Source organism: Carassius auratus, unplaced genomic scaffold, assembly GCF_003368295.1.
Source record: "Carassius auratus strain Wakin unplaced genomic scaffold, ASM336829v1 scaf_tig00215810, whole genome shotgun sequence".
Lineage (NCBI taxonomy): Eukaryota > Metazoa > Chordata > Actinopteri > Cypriniformes > Cyprinidae > Carassius > Carassius auratus.
The window spans coordinates 68,873-86,295 of NW_020528252.1; the positions used below are offsets into that span (position 1 = coordinate 68,873).

Sequence of the window (17,423 nt, forward strand, 5' to 3'; positions counted from 1 at the left end):
TAGAGATGAAGCTGTTTAAGTAGGGTAAGTAGTTTGCTCACCTTTAACTGCTGCTTTACAAACAGCCGTCATTAACGCTCTCAAAAATGGAGATGAACTCATTTGAGATTCGTCCAAATTAGCCTAAAAAGAAAAGCATCTTTTAAGCCTTGCATTTTCTTGAAAACGTTGGCTTTGCGGATCTGCTTGATAGGACTTTCTGATCGGTCTCACCTCAACCCAGTCGAAGATCTGTTCGTCACTAGCAATGTCTTCTAGCAGGAGGTGCTCTAGCTGTTTGAAAAGCTCCTCAGGACTGAGGCTGGGTTTAGCTGAGGCCGCGGACAGAGGGGAGACTTCTGATATGGTGAACTCTAACTTCTGGAAAAAGTGGGAAAAGGTACAGCTGGTTGATTGTGTGTTCAAAAGCGCATTTTTCCTTAAAGGGTTAGTTCACCCAAAAATTAAAATTCTGTCATCAGGGGTTCCATCATAATTTGAACAACAGCCTAATTCGTAATTTGAACTGTATGTAAACAGCGTATGATATTCTGTGTCAGCTGTGTCAGGCGTATATGTTTTCTATGTTGTTTACGCTTTGATTTGAACAAAAACAACGTGTCCACGTGATGTAGCTGACACAGAATAGCATACACTGTTTACATGGATTTATGTGTCAGTGGATGCAGAGGAGATGAATTGTGGAATAAAGTAGTTAATTTTGTTTACGTTGCATACAAAAAGTATTTAATTATATGAAATTTTTAATTCATGGATTTTGCAGACGCTTTCACCCAAAGTGACTTACAGTGAATTCAGGCTATAATTTTTATTTTCTTTTACCAGTATGCGTGATCCCTGTGAATTGAACCCATAACCTTTTGCGCTGCTAACGCAATGCTCTACCACTGAGCCACAGGAACACTAAAAGTATTTTAAATTAAATTTATGCATTTAGCAGACGCTTTTATCCAAAGCGACTTACAGTGTGCATTCAGGCTAATAATTTTTACCTATCATGTGTTCCCGGGGAATCGAACCCCCAACCTTGCACTTGCTTGCTTGCTAAAGCAATGCTCTACACCACTTGAGCTACAGGAACACTTTATTTATATATTTTTTATTTGTATTTCTCATAGCTTCGTAAAAATTACATAAAATACGGTTGAATCCCTGATGTCACATGGATTATTTTACTGATCTATTTGCTACGTTTCTGGACCTTGATCGTGGTTATTGCTTTGTGTCTATGGGAGGGTCAGAGCACTCAGAATTCATCAAATATCTTAATTTGTGTCCTTAAAATGAACGGAGGTCTTAAGGATTTAGACTGACATGAGGGTGAGTAATAATGACAGAATTTTAATTTTTGGGTGAACTTATTTTATAACACATTCCTTGAAATAGAGGAAGTTGCTTTAAACTAGCTATAAACACACACACACAACTGTACACCAAGGCTGCATTTATGTGATCTAAGAATCAGGGCTGCCCTCGACTAAAGATTTTTCCAGTCTACTAGTCGTTGTTCGTTTTTAGCAATTAGTCGACTAATCATATGTTTATATTTGAATTGCCTATAGCTCAAGGGAAAAAAACAGCAAGACTGCCTTAAAATTGTAATAATTCAATGATAAACTAGTGTTTTCTGTAGCAGTGATGAAGTCCAGACACTGACTTGTCATCTCCACAGATTGCAGATGTGCAGGTTTCTTACGGATTACATAACTGAATAGCACACATTTTTCTAGGTTAATGGTAGAACGAGCAGCTATGTAATGATGCTACTACTTGCATGTTTCAGATGATAAGCAACGCAACGTTTGGATGTCTCATGTACAGTAATTACCACATAGACCAGCTGTTAATAATTTGTGTGACTTTGCGACTTCCTGTGGAAATAGTTTTTTTCTGCGACATAAAATTTTGATCGACTAAACCTCTTCTCGTCGACTAATGGTTAATCGACTATTAGGGGCCAGCACTACAAAGAATACATTAAAAAGTAATTCAATTGATTTAATTGAGTCAGTTAAATTTAATTGAGTCAGAATTTCTAATGCTTCATACAGTATAAGAACAAGAGCTGACATTTTGGGTTTCAGATTATAAACTCAGTTTTGGTAACAATTGTGCAATGCTGCCATCCGTTTTAAAACGTTGCTTGATAAAGCTATGCTTTTTTGAAAACAGGTGAATTTGTGTATGTTGCTATGTCTAGTTAATTACTTCTTAACACCAGTGGTTCATTTCTGGGAATGGTGTTCAGGCTACATTCTCACCTGTTGTGAGATGAAGGCAGGAAGATGTTCTCCCTCAGGCAGGAAGTCGGCCCAGTTCAGCCCAGACTCTCTCCACAAGTCTCCAACTTTCCTATGGCTCTGTAGCACAATCAGATGCATGTAAACACACAAACCCATGGCACCCAGAAGATTGCACAAAGCTTATTTACAGCAGACTGTTTCTGTCACAGAGGTGTCTGTTAATAGTAAGCATCATGCAGGAGCCCTACATCACAGATGACAACTAGATAAAGACGAACTCAATGCTCTTAACACCATGTCAACAAAAGTTGATCTTACCATTTGTTTGCATAGTAGGTGCAGTATTTCAGAAAATAAGATGGAAGCTCTTCCCACAGGGAGTAGCGGTTTACTTAACTCACTGCAGAAAAAAAACAAATCTCCATTAGATGCTAAACTGAATCACTAAGACAGCTGGAGCCTGCAAGGACCTGGAATGACTGCAACTACTGTGCACTGCCAAACTGTTAAAGCCCCAGAAGTCCCAATAACCCAATACAATGAGGTGTGTCGGAAGGGATGTGTTGGGTTTTTATTTATTTTTATATCGTACTGAATTCTGTATGCCAACTTATTTGGAAATGTAAAAAGGCCATGTTAACTTAAAAAAAAAAAAAAAATTCTCAAAGACTGAAAAACATCAGACTGCGCAACCTGCTTTGAATGCAGCTCACCCTTTGATAATACATTCTTGCCTACAGAAGTTGTTTTAAACAGAATTTGAATAAATTATAAAAAATGGTAAAATGTTATTTTAGTGTAATAGTGACAAAGTAGCAATTGAGGATGCATATTGTTTTTTTTATTAAATGTAAAAATAATATATATTTTGTATTCTTTATTTTAAAATTGAGATTCTATACTAGCTTTTCTTAATATTTTGGCTATTTTAATGCCTAAATCCATCTAAGACATGGATTATTCCACTTATACCATGCTCATTTGCCATCACTTACAATATAAAAATGTAATAAAAAATAAAAATAAAAGGCCGGAGACATGCTGGGATATGCTACAGCAATTCCCCATTAACCTACAGATATATGGAAAGAAAATAATATAACAATACTATAATTTCATGTTTTAGATGTATTATTGTATAATATTTTGACCCTGTACTGGAGCTTGAACAGTACATGCACTTCTTAAATCATCCTTTGAAAGGAGATTCCACCTCAAACGAAGATCCGTCTATTAATCAAGGACAACATGTAACAGGGTTTTAGGGTGGAATGTCCTTTTTATCAAAAATGACAAAAAAACAACAACAACAATAAAACAGAACTCAGAAGACCATCCTCGTTCAGTGTTTTGGGGGGCCTGACCTGAACAGCTCTCTCATGTTGATTCCTCCTTCTCTCAGCAGAGGATTGAGCAGCTCAGCCAGGTAAAGCCAAATGAAGGGAACATCTATGGCCATATCATCAGCCTGCTCCAGCATCTCCGAAAACCTACAGAGCCATGAGAACGGGTCAAACCCTAGCGCTTTACTATATTAGTACACAAGTAAACTACATTTGATCTCAATGTAATGTGTGTGTGCTCACCCTTTATAGAGTTGAGAATGGGTTAAGATGCTCTTCTGAACAAGCTGATAGAAGAGCAGTCCCATGTGCTCTCTGGCTTTCTGACTACGCTCCAGTGTGCACTCCAGACCCATGCGCACAAACACAAACAGCAGAGAGGGCTGATCCATCTCAATCACACATTGCACTGCCTCCTGCACACACAAACAGCCACGGACACAAAACGGCTTAGAGTAGTGACAGTCACATCGCAGATATTGAAAGTTTGAAAATACGTTTTAAAAAATGTATTTGCTATCATCTCTGTGCTCTGCGTCGTGTCTGAATCTGACAACTGAGATATCGCTTTTTTTTGGTTCACACTTTTCTTTTCCTGATTTTACAAGTTGCAAGTTACAAAAAACACAAGCCGTGTCTGATCACGGTCGGGTGTAATAGATTCGGATCCGGACCCGGCTGATCATTTAAAATATATACCCAAACCCGTATGGGTCCCCGGGTCGATGGGTCTCATGTAATTCTGTGAAGACCTCTACCTTGTAGTCATTAATGTGCAGAAACTCATCAATGATGGATTTGGACTTCCGCTCGACCTCCTCTTCGGTCAGGATGGGCTTCTCTGAGCCACCAGTGACCTGCGGCGTCTCAGAGTTCACTGCAATCAAGCAGAAGCTCAGTATTAGAATATATATATTCAGTACACAAGCAAATACATGGAAAATGCAGCTATAATGTATACGTGTTCACTAGTGTAAGCACGTATCCTTCCTCACTTGTCTCTGTGGCTCTGATGTTCTCCATCTCACATTTCTCCTCTGAAATGCTGGCTTTACAAGGTGTATGGTGTGAGTCAGGTCCCTCCCTCCATGTCTCCTGAGGGGCCATGTTGTCTGTTAGCTCCTTAGCGCTGCTCCCTCTGCTTAAGAGCCCCGGTCGTGATGGCCCAAAACTCAACGGCTTTTCACTGCGATCACGACCAGTGCTGCCTCGACTGGCAGAGATATAAGACGAATGAAAAGATGTCAGGCTTTTGATATTGAAATTCTACATTTGTATTTGGAGCTCTTCAGTTCTCAGATGTTGGGTACCTTCCCAGTGGGCGTCTGGAATCAGAATCAGAGGTTTGGGCTGGTGCTGGGCTGGGCTGAGACGTGGGCGACTGTAGCGCTGAATAACGGTTCAGGGTGCTACTGGCAGAGCGTGTTAACTCTGGAAACATGGGCATGGACGCATTCATACATACATGTTATATAGAAAACCGTAATTTTCACTGAATCGGCAGTCAGTTTAAGACACATGAATGTTGGTAGGTTTAACAAAGTTTTGATCAGTACTTCACACTCATGTGGCCTCACCAGGGTCACTAGCTTTGGCTCCGCCACTGCTGCCCTTTATCCAGTTGATCTGAGCCCGCGGACCAAGCTGAATCTTTTCATCGATTTGAGGCTGTAATGGGGATTGGTTGGGATTCAGTATGAGAGCATTACCATCTCATCCTTCTAAAATGACTTATCATTGATTGTTAAAATCACATGTGGTGCCAGTGTTAACATATTCTGTGCTGCACTTAACAACTGTGATTATAATCAGTAGGCGGCGGTGTTACTTCAAATCAATTGTACCCATTGATTTGCATTCAAAAATGGGATTTATGTGTGAAATATGAAGTGTTTGTGCAGCGAATCGTCTCTTCACCTTGGAGATCTTGGGGATCTTTGTGGGGTCGATGGTCCTGCTGTTCTTAGTAGTGGGCACAGTGTTCCACGTCTCCTCCCTCTGGGAGCGCTGATCTCTTTGGTCTAGAACCAAAGGCACAGAGCAGCGTTACTTCACAACAGATCACCACTAGCCTTTAATAGTCATTGAACACGGAATCAGAAATGCCAAGGATTTTATTACATATTTGAATCAGGGGGCCAAGACCCACCAAGGGGCCTCAACACAATATTTCTTTTAGAAATAGAATTATTATAGCTTTTCAGTAAATTAATTCCAAGCATATTTCTCATTTTAATTTGTTACCTCAAAAACTATCATTTTTTTTTAAGCATTCCTAAAATAAAACCTGGATATATAAGGGTATTTAAATAGTTTAAAATGTGATTTTGAAGTGTCATGAAAATTTGTAAAATATGACTAACTTTTATCAATTTAAAAACAACACATTTCTATAATGAATAAACACTTTTATAGTTCTGTGACGCTCTGAGATTGCTGAGAATTACAAATCACAAACTGGTGGAAAATGCGGTTCTTGAAATTTTGGGACAGAATGTCTGGATTTTCAATATCAGCTCTTCTAGTTTCTGAAAATATAAAAAGGAAAACAAGAAGCTTGGAACCAGAAATATCTTAAAGGGTTGAGAACCACTGATCTAAAAGATCACCCAAAATTTTGAATTCTGTTATTAGTTTCTTTCTCAGAAGCCATCATATTCGTTACTTTTCAAGATTAGACATATTAAGTATGGAGGGATTTTTGGGTCAAATTATAAACGAAAAGTCTAAAACTAAAAGTCTTAAACCAAAACTAAAAATCTAAATTTGAAACTTAAAGTCCAAGTCGAAAATTTATTTGGTATTTAGGATTGGGCATTTGGTATTTAGGATAGGGCATTTTGTATTTAGGATTGGGCATTTTCTATTTAGGGTTGGGCATTTGGTCATTTAGCCATTTAGGATTTAGGATTGGGCATTTGGGGATTTAGGATTGGGAATTTGGTATTTAGGATTGGGAATTTGGTATTTAGGATTGGGCATTTAATCATTTAGCCATTTAGGATTGAGGATTGGGGATTTGGGGATTTAGGATTGGGCATTTGAGGATTGAGGATTGGGGAGTGTATGCAAATTAGGAGGCGTGGCCCAAATACTGGAGGCTGGGTTTGAAATGGCTGGTGCGCAGAGGCACCTTATGGACAGCAGAGGGAGCTCCCAGTGCTAAGGAACACACTGTAATGAAACCAAACGGAGCAAGTGAGCGGCTTGAGCGAGGACTGTGTGATAACTTCAACTTAATGACAGCTTTGTAACATTTGTGGCCTCAAACACAAAGTCACCAGTGAAAGGAGTGCTATCGTTCTGACGACGAAAAAGCAGCAGACAGACAGTGCAGCATGTAAGATGCTAACATTAGCTACTAGTTATATAAGCTGATATTGCTAACATGCTTTAATAGGGTATTATTATATTGGGACATGCTGCCTTCTTTTTTAAACTGCGCTTAACCCCTCTGACATTAGTAGATACACTCCTTTCACATTGCCACTAGATGGTCTTGTTTATGTTTTTTTCTTTTTTTTTTTTTGCTATATAGTATTTTATTAAGATTGTAAGAGAAAAGAAATTAGGCTTGTTCGACTTGAACCGGCGCTGCACACTGCAAGACCGATCGGTTTATGACATCAAAGTACTGCGAGAGCGATTCAAAAGCATAAGGAGCGTCTACTCTCTTTGATGTCATATGTCGTGTGTGTATGTATGTATGTGTGTATATGTATATATAACACAACTCATAAAAAAAAAAAAAAAAAAAAAAACAAGGTTAGGAAACAGTAAAGGCAGCATGAAGGCCAGTGACGATGTAACAGCAGGGTTTTTGTGCAGTGTAAAAAGGACCGCAATATATTGTTATATTATACTCTGACATCGTCTTAACGTGTTTATGTGGTGACTTTGCTGCTTCCAGCTGATATTCTGCTAGTCACTTGCAGTCCGTGCCATTGGGTCACTAACATATTGTCTTGTGTGGAAAGGTTTAACCATCACAGCTAACACTGTAGTTCAGTGTTGTGCTACTCACCCGAAGTCAAACAGGACCAAAGAACTAGAGGGGACTGTTGAACCGTTAAGGCCATGTTTCAGTAACTTTTCTTATAACAATATATAACCCAACCACTGACTTGTCAAGCTGTGACAACAAGTGGTCCTTCATGTCCAGGTGAAACATCTGCAAGAATCATGACAAGTCAGTGGTTGGGTTATATATTGTTATAAGAAAAGTTACTGAAACATGGCCTTAACGGTTCAACAGTCCCCTCTAGTCAGTGGTTGGGCACGGACTGCAAGTGATGTCTACACTGCACAAAAACCCTGCTGTTACATCGTCACTGGCCTTCATGCTGCCTTTACTGTTTCCTAACCTTGTTTTTTGTTTTTGTTTTTTTATGAGTTGTGTTATATATACATAACCTTGTTTTTTTTTTTTTTTTTTTTTTTTTTATGAGTTGTGTTATATATACATATACACACATACATACATACACACACGACATATGACATCAAAGAGAGTAGACGCCCCTTATGCTTTTGAATCGCTCTCGCAGTACTTTGATGTCATAAACCGATCGGTCTTGCAGTGTGCAGCGCCGGTTCAAGTCGAACAAGCCTAATTTATTTTCTCTTACAATCTTAATAAAATACTATATAGCAAAAAAAAAAAAAGAAAAAAACATAAACAAGACCATCTAGTGGCAATGTGAAAGGAGTGTATCTACTAATGTCAGAGGGGTTAAGCGCAGTTTAAAAAAGAAGGCAGCATGTCCCAATATAATAATACCCTATTAAAGCATGTTAGCAATATCAGCTTATATAACTAGTAGCTAATGTTAGCATCTTACATGCTGCACTGTCTGTCTGCTGCTTTTTCGTCGTCAGAACGATAGCACTCCTTTCACTGGTGACTTTGTGTTTGAGGCCACAAATGTTACAAAGCTGTCATTAAGTTGAAGTTATCACACAGTCCTCGCTCAAGCCGCTCACTTGCTCCGTTTGGTTTCATTACAGTGTGTTCCTTAGCACTGGGAGCTCCCTCTGCTGTCCATAAGGTGCCTCTGCGCACCAGCCATTTCAAACCCAGCCTCCAGTATTTGGGCCACGCCTCCTAATTTGCATACACTCCCCAATCCTCAATCCTCAAATGCCCAATCCTAAATCCCCAAATCCCCAATCCTCAATCCTAAATGGCTAAATGACCAAATGCCCAACCCTAAATAGAAAATGCCCAATCCTAAATACAAAATGCCCTATCCTAAATACCAAATGCCCAATCCTAAATACCAAATAAATTTTCGACTTGGACTTTAAAGGGGTCATGACATGGGTTTTTTTATTTTATTATTATGGTCCCCTAGGTGCAATTATAGTATTACTATAGTTAAAAAAAAAAAAAAACTTTTAAAATGTAGTGAATTATGACATTTTCCCACCCTGTTTCTCATCCTTTGATTCAAACAGTCTGTTTTGGGTTGTTTCCCCTTTAAGAGTTCAGTGTTAACGCCCACTGTTATGATTGGCTAACGACATTTGACGGAACATTTGCGGATTGAGCGTAACTGTTTAGTAGCGAGTGATGCATTCGAAGCGATGGCTCTTGCAATGATAAAACCTTATATGTTTGAGCCGGAATCAGATGAGGAATCAGAGGAAAATGAACCATCACCACAACAACGAAGACTGGATCAGCCCGTGTCCACATGGAAAGTGAAACTATTTTGAATTAATAAAAAAATTGTAACCCGAGACACTTGAAACCGGTTTATTGTTTCATAATTATTCTATAGTTTAATATGCTAACAGTTCAACATTATTTACCTAATTTAAATAATAATAATAATTGTCTTGTGCTGGAGGCGGTCATATGCAAATGGTTGGAACGTCACTTCGCACCGTGACGTCACTTCTTACCATGGATCCAGAACGAGCTGTATTTAGAGCTTGATTAAATAAATGGCTCGTTTGTAATGGGGAGGACGTCTTAAGCTATGAAACTTGCAGGACGTTTTAATGGTACAAAGACCTCTTATATTCCAAAAGATCAAGGCAAATTTGGTTTCTCATTTCATGACCCCTTTAAGTTTCAAATTTAGATTTTTAGTTTTGGTTTAAGACTTTTAGTTTTAGACTTTTCGTTTATAATTTGACCCAAAAATCCCTCCATAATTAAGGACCATTCCTTCAAAATAATAAGAAATCGGTCAAGTTACTGTTGTATGAAAAGCCCAAAAGCACAGTCAAACCTTGTTAACCCTCTGTCTACTGTCTGAACAGCATGCTCCCAGTAATGTTTTGATGTGTTCAGACCTTATCTCGGAGTATACCTGGAACGTCAAATGAGGTTTTGTCCTGTGGGTGGTGCTGTAGTTATAACTGGAAGCACAATTTAAAAAGCTGAGAGGAAGTGCTGTGAAACTCACCTGGCCTTCTCTTGGTGTCCTTAGACAGAAGCTGCTGATGAACCTTCCTCTGTTCCTCCTGTTCCTCCAGCTTGGCCTCTTTGTGGATCTGCTCTATGGTTTTAGGACCTTGGTCTGCTCTTCGGGACACCCAGTTATGCTGGACAATATAAATAATCAGAGAGCTCAGGTGTCTTTGATTAATAGATCAGTGTCATTCTTGGAAACAGTTACATTTAACTCCAACCTATAGAAACCTTTCAGATTTTGACACTATATTTAACCTCTGGCTGTTTCTGGGCCACTGAGTTCAGGGTTTCCGTTTCCGTGCCTATGTTATTCCACTTTCATATGTTAAATAAAAATGAAATAAATTATTATAAAGTAAAATGAAAAGTAAAATTAAATATTTTATTTAAAAAGAAATGAAAGGAAACAAATGCTTTTATTGATCAAGGATGAATCAAATTGATAAATAAATACAGTTTCGTATAAGTCAAATGCCACATAAATCTCTACAGATTATGAAATGGTAAAAAAAAAAAAAAAAATGCCAGCAAAAACACTTCACAGACGTTTTTTTTTAGGTTCTTTCTGTTACTTTCATCAAAACCAGGCCTTTCTAAAGGTCTGGCAATGGCTATCTGTACACTCTCTCAACACACACACACACACACACACACCCATGGCACTTACCAGTCTCAAATCTATCACATCCTGTAGCATGAACCGTATCCGTGATGATGTCTTGCGCTCTTTGACAATTTTCTCCATCTGGTTGAAGTACTGGTCCATACGGGGCTATTCAAGGACACAGAGCAGGGAGTGATAAAAAAAAATAAAAAATCTGTTGAATATCAAATACTGAGTTCATGAGTCCATGTGTCAATCACAACATCTCTGCAAGATGACTGACTATAAATCAAAACAGACTTCTTCAATGCTGCAGGGGACAGCTGTGATCATATAGCAGAGATCTCGTCTGTACCCATCCATTACGAGGTACAGGACATACAGGGAGTCATCATAAATCTAAAAATAATGTTTTGAAGCAAAAAACTGCTCCTAAATCAAGAGGGTTGATAGATGCAGAACCTAAAAATGCCTTAAGTTCCTGCTGCTAGAAAGAAAGGATGGATACAGGAAACATTTACCCTCTTGCCTAACACTTAGCTCCAGGGTCTGTTGGGCCCAGCTGAAACACATTTAGACTGTGTGTGTGTGTGTGTGTGTGTGTGTACAGTATTCAGAATATGTTCACCCTCATGCCTCATTATTCCTCTTTCTTTTGAGGAAATGCACTGCAACGTTTTCCCAGCTCACTCCTTTGTACAGCTACAATGACATTTCAATCAAGTACCTCAAGTGATTTACAACAGATTCACAATCAGATTCTGGATAAACTGCTCAAAGCTACACAATCGTGCCACGATGATAAGGAGCTGCGCTGGAAACCTGGGTGGAAAACGTTTATTTCCTTTTGGAGTGTAAACTAAGTTTAATGCAATGTGATCTTCCATTTAACTGCATTAAAAAGGTTTCTATACTGAATACTAATGTTATTTAGACGTCATTCAATGCATGTCATTTAGAGCTAATTTAGTTGAACTGCAAAGTAAAAAAAAAAAAAAAAAAGCTTTTTCATCTGTGATTTATTAAACTGATCAAAAGTGACGGTAAAAGATTTTACTTTTTTATTTCAAATAAACAATGTTTAAAAAAAAGAATTCTGAAAAAAGCAACACAGCTGTAATAATAAGATATGCTTTTTTTTAACAGCAAATTAGAATATTAGAATAATTTCTGGAGGATCATGTGACATCGATGACTGAAATAATGGCTGTTGAAAATCCAGCTTCGCCATCACAGGAGTAAATTACATTTTAAAATACAAAACAGTTGTAATTGTAACTATATTTCAAAATATTAGTGTTTTACTTCATTTTTGATCAAATGAATACAGCCTTGGTGATCACAAGAGACTTTTTTCTTTCAAAAACACTAAGAAACGGTGTTAGGTGTCTTCCTCGTGTGGAAATTGGTGACAATTCATGCATACTGTAGTTTATGTTCCAAAACTTAAATAGCCGCCTTTTCTGTACCCGCCTTTATCCTACCACTATACCACACCACTGACAATCTACAAAACTGAGTAATTGATCAAGAGTGCCAGCTGTCAGAGAACAAACTGGGATGAGTCACAACACCAACAGAGATCCCTTCGGAGAGAATGTCTCGTTTCAAGCTATTTTTTCTACATTACACGCACAAAACAATTACTGTACAACTTTCCCCTCCTTTTTGAGCATCACAATTAATACTGTTACTGCTGAGTGCTGCCTTTCCAGAGTTCTGGACTGATTTATTAGTTGCCTATTTTTACCCGAGAAACAAACAGCAGAGGCATGCTGAAGGATGCATATTGCACAATAAAATGGCAAGCTCCAGTCTGATTGGCTGAATTTATGCAATGTCCAACAGGGGGAAAAAAAAAACATCAACAAAAAGAGGTTTTTATTAGTCAGGTGGGAAACAAATCTTTTGACATGTTCGACTTGACATGTTCCCATGATGTGCACTTCTAAGGTGAAACCAATTACAGGATTTGCCAATATCCGCGAGGTTCTGGCACTGAACCGTTTCAAGATATCCAAGAATTTTCTTTGAGGAACGTAGAAGCACATCTGCACATGATTTCAGATTTACCTTTCCAGAAAGATCATAAAAAAAAATCAGTGTTTGGTCTCGTACAAGTCATTACAAGATGTGCAAGTCACGACAAATGTTTTCTTTAGTAGATGATTTGCATGTCTTTAATTGAATTCACATGAGTCATTTACATCATGGAGGATTACATAAGTCCAACTAACCATGCATTATGTCGCAATTCCTTTCAAATTAACCCAATGTCATCAAAAATCATTTTAACTCTTATTTGGTGCTTGACGAGTGTTAATATCAGATGCTACTTACTTGTCAATTAGATGCTTCCCGTCCTGTCTAAGAGGCCGTTCTTGAGCAAAGCGTTTGCAAAGTGGACCATACTCTTGCCATTAGGTTTTACGGTGGTTCTAGTTTCACGGTGATATTAGATTACTTAAATAAAAAGCTAAATATTCTACCTTGGATGCCTTCACCAATTTCCCTTTCCAAGGGATTTCACCGCTGATCTTGTGAAATACGAATCAATACGGCTCCAGAATGTAGAATAACAAACTGCTGGCCGAGTTACCTTGGCTTTCTCGAAGTCAAGGTCTTTGCCGATGGTAGTGAGGAGTCTGCAGAGGCACTCTAAGCTCTCGTCGTCATGGTTTTTTAGTAGTTTCACCATACAGTCATGCATGATGGGCTCGGTCAGCATCTTGAGCTTGAACAGCTCACCGATAAATTTGATATTTCCTGTGGAGCGACGTCGGGCCTTGTCCTTCGCCTCCTCGAGCTCCTCCTGCAGTTTTTCCTTTTCTGTGGGCTAAAAAAAAACACTGTAACATATAAATCCCATAATGCTTTTTGAAAAATGTCTTTAAAAGAATAGTTCAACCAAAAATTCATTGTCATTATTTACTCCCCCTTTAATGTCATTCCTTGTGTTTGGTAAAACACAAACAAAAAGAGAAATGTTAAAGAATGTACTAGCAGCACTGTTACTGTTAACTAAAACAAAAATGAAAACTAAAATGATTAAAAATGTTTTTTGGGAACTGAAATGAGGTTGGAATAAATAAAATATACACATTGGATGGAAAACTAACAATAAAATGAAAACTGAAAATATAAAAATAAAAGCAAGTTCTCAATAATAATAAATATTTGAATAGCATTTAAAACTAGCATTACCGTATTTTCCGGACTATAAGTCGCATTTTTTTTTTTCATAGTTTGGCTGGTCCTGCCAAACTATGTCAGGTGCAACTTATTTATCAAATTTAATTTGACATGAACCAAGAGAAAACATTACCTTCTCCAGCCACGAGGGGGCGCTCTATGCTGCTCAGTGCTCCTGTAGCCTACACTGAGCAGCATAGAGCGCCCTCTTGAGGCTTGGTTCTAAATAAATGCGACTTATAGTCTAGTGCGACTTATATATGTTTTTTTCCTCATCATGATGTATTTTTGGACTGATGCGACTTATACTTAGGTGCGACTTATAGTCCGAAAAATACGGTAACAACTGCATACAAACCATTTTTATTATAAAATCATTTGGGGTGAGTAAATGACGACAGATTTTTCATTTTAGGGTTAACTTCCTATTAAATACATTTGCCCAGGTGAAAATAGTACATAAATGGACATTACGGACAAAACGTCACGCAAGTCTAAATTCTTTGCTAATCATTATTGAATTATTACTGATGTGGTAGAGTCCAGCTCCTTTTGTTTTCTCTCAAGTACGACGTCGTCCACTTTGTCCCTCTCGAATTCCTTCTGACAGCGGTTCAAAAGCAGCTTCCGGAAGTTTACCGTGGTATTAGGTTTGTCTGCTGTGGGCACTTTTAGCTACAATTGGATCATAAGAGGAAGAGATACTTGTGACATACTTAAGAAGGAATAATATGAGGCAAAATAACAGACAGTCCAAGGAAACTCAAAGTGCACAGAACGTACTGTAGCCAGGCAGCGACACATGTTGGCGTAGGCCACAGAGAAGCTGGGCTCATCAATGGCTTTCTCGAACACAAGGTCGATGACACCTTTCAGCCTCTCCTCGGTGTTGATCGTGAGATCTGTCACCTGCTTCATCAGCTGATTAAACATCTGGGGTGTGAGCTTGTTCAAAATGCTACGAACTTTCCGGAACAACTCCTGAAGTGCCAGAAAAGCAACAGATTGCCAACACACTGCAGTTCAAATCAACAAAACAACCTTCAGATAAAAACAACAAATCAGGTGACAAATCAGGACTTAATGGACGGGAGAACGTCCAACAAAACCCCAGTGCCGACATTAACAAAAGCAGCCACATGTGACAGCCATCTACTTCAAGCTGAGGAGTGCATCTCTTGAAGTGCTTCTTTTACAGTGAATTTTTCAAACACTTATGGATAACAGTAAAAGAACCGAACTCCACACCTGGGTTTTCACGGCCTCTGGGTCATCTGTGACGTTCTCTTTCTTCATCCCAGGTTTCCAGGCGTTCTCTGCCTTCTTGAGCTGAACGTCATCATTAACCGAAACATTTACTATGATCTTGCGTGGTGGAAGTCGCCGCACGTTTGTGAGCTTGGGATAAAACATACAGATAGAAAAGAGTTTTTACAACTTTTAGAAGAGTTTAACGCTTTAAAATGTAGACAATTGCTGGGTCAATCTCACTTAGAAATAAAAAAATAATAAAAAAATAAATGAAACTTTATTTGATAAATTAAGCACCTTCTACCACTACATTCAAAGTACTGTAATATCTGTGGATGCTTTCCTTTTTGAGCCATTACTTAATTGTTTTACAGTAAAACAATGTTAGAAAATAGTGAAGGAAAACTTTTTTTTTTATTAAAATTTTTTATTAAAAGCAGTAATAAAGGTATAATATATAAATACTCAATATATCAGCTTTATCAGCTGATATATACATTGGATACATTGGATTTTTTTGCATCAATAAAGTAATGAGAATTAGGATGGAAATGTGCTTAAATGTTATGAAAATGTCATAAGTATAAATTAAATGGCCCTAAGAGGAGGCTTTATTTACTTTATGAAAAATACAATGACTTAGTTCTTTCTTTAGATTTTGGGGTGAAACATCTTAGGTGGTTTCTTGATGAACAGATTAATTTACCAAACTGCTAAATTTTCTACAATACTCCTCAATCATACCTGATTAGGGTTGGTAGACTAAGATTTGTGTGTGTGTGTGAGAACACCTCACATCCATATACTGTACTGTATATGAATAGCTATTGGTATTGGGTCTGTAATAGAGCATATGAGTTACTCACTGGGATGCCATGTCCTCCTGGCATCTGCCTGCTGAAGTCTGCAAAAGCGGGAGTGAAATCCTGGGGAGCGCCCCTGGAGATCAACCTGGGGTCCACAGACCTCAGTGGCAGTTTATTTTGGTTAATCTGAAACAGAAAAGATCAATTCCATAAGTAGTCCAGCAGGAGGCGCAGTGAGAAACAGAGCTGTGACGTGAACAGAACACCAGATCTCCCTCCCCTCCTCCTTATGCTGATCTTGGACTAGCTGAACCTATCTGTATCTTTATCACAATCAGTATGAGAAAAACTGGTTTGAGACCAGCTTTCCCTTGCCGTACAGCACTGATGGGAAACAGTATTTGCCATGGAGACTAGCTCCATTTGTTATTTATATATCAACAACATGTTCAACGATTTACGCTCCAGTCATCTTGTGACAGAAGGAGCAAGAACAGCCAGAAACAGATGTGAGCGAGTACACATGCGGAGTAAAATCTAGGAACTGAAATAGGAAACTGAAAGTACTGCGGTGTATGTTCAGAACAACAGCAATAAGTGTTGTCGGGAACAGTAACCGGGAAAGTACACACAGATGACAACAACAAACCCGCAGTAAAAACGCACTTCAACAGATTAGACTAAGGTTTAAGACTATGCACTGAACAGGGGCAGGGCATTTCTTTTCTAACATCTTTAGACTAAATGATGCCTACTGCCAAGTATGACATAACCGTAATGCAATTTTAATGGAAACAGGACGTTAAGGGAGTTTCATGGCTGAAGAGTGCAGCTCAGATGAAGTTAAGAAGTCCGGGGGAACATACTTGTATTACTGTACTTTTCATGTTGTAAGCACCTTAAGAGGAAAATTTGATTCTTCAAAGTAGCCAAATAATGTTTCTGACACTAAAAAAATTGTTAGGATCACCCTGTTGAACGGAGTAGTCAGGTTACGAGATTTCTCATTGTACAAAATGGGTTAAGATGGGTTAAGGTTAAGAATTTTCATATTTATAAGGTTTATAACACTGATTAGACATGTTTGGCCATCGACTAGTTTTGATTAATTCTTTTTCATTTTTGATAACTGCCTGCTTGTGCAAGAAATCATTCTAACATGCTGATTTGATGCTCAAGAAACATCTCCTATTATTATCAATTGTCGTGCTGACTAATATTTTTAGGGAAACCACGATTCATTTAATGTGTGATACTGTAATACTATTATTTATCAAATGTCTACAAGAAGCAGTCAGACAGCTCAAGTCCAGAAGGACTCCAAAACTACTGATAACATAAGAAATAATAATAATAAATAATCAAAAACACCTTGTCTAGCACCACATCACTGATTTGAGGCAGTCCCTCTGGTTTCTGCACGCAGGCCGGCATAAACTGAAAACCCAACAGGAAGTCCCGGTCATACTGTCTCTTTCCATTTGATTGCACAAGACCTGGGGTGGAAAAAGCACAACAATAGTAGGACAGACATATATTATTGTTATGCAATTTGTTTAG

General features: G+C 38.3%; 1 protein-coding gene across 3 annotated transcripts in view; it reads right to left on the reverse strand.

Annotated features, from left to right (window-relative positions):
• The window catches only part of LOC113095946 (eukaryotic translation initiation factor 4 gamma 3-like), a 49,031-nt gene that overhangs the window by 1,271 nt on the left and 30,337 nt on the right, over positions 1–17,423 (reverse strand). For all 3 annotated transcript variants that reach the window (XM_026261309.1, XM_026261308.1, XM_026261307.1), the window contains 19 exons: positions 17,235–17,359; positions 15,924–16,049; positions 15,055–15,204; positions 14,590–14,787; positions 14,335–14,481; positions 13,214–13,450; positions 10,678–10,782; positions 10,003–10,141; positions 5,504–5,607; positions 5,164–5,254; positions 4,897–5,017; positions 4,582–4,799; positions 4,345–4,463; positions 3,830–4,002; positions 3,608–3,733; positions 2,562–2,643; positions 2,262–2,360; positions 214–360; positions 42–123 (listed from right to left, as the gene is read on the reverse strand). In XM_026261309.1, the coding sequence (XP_026117094.1) occupies positions 42–123; positions 214–360; positions 2,262–2,360; positions 2,562–2,643; positions 3,608–3,733; positions 3,830–4,002; positions 4,345–4,463; positions 4,582–4,799; positions 4,897–5,017; positions 5,164–5,254; positions 5,504–5,607; positions 10,003–10,141; positions 10,678–10,782; positions 13,214–13,450; positions 14,335–14,481; positions 14,590–14,787; positions 15,055–15,204; positions 15,924–16,049; positions 17,235–17,359 (2,589 nt within the window). The remainder of the gene's footprint in view (positions 1–41; positions 124–213; positions 361–2,261; positions 2,361–2,561; positions 2,644–3,607; positions 3,734–3,829; positions 4,003–4,344; positions 4,464–4,581; positions 4,800–4,896; positions 5,018–5,163; positions 5,255–5,503; positions 5,608–10,002; positions 10,142–10,677; positions 10,783–13,213; positions 13,451–14,334; positions 14,482–14,589; positions 14,788–15,054; positions 15,205–15,923; positions 16,050–17,234; positions 17,360–17,423) is intronic.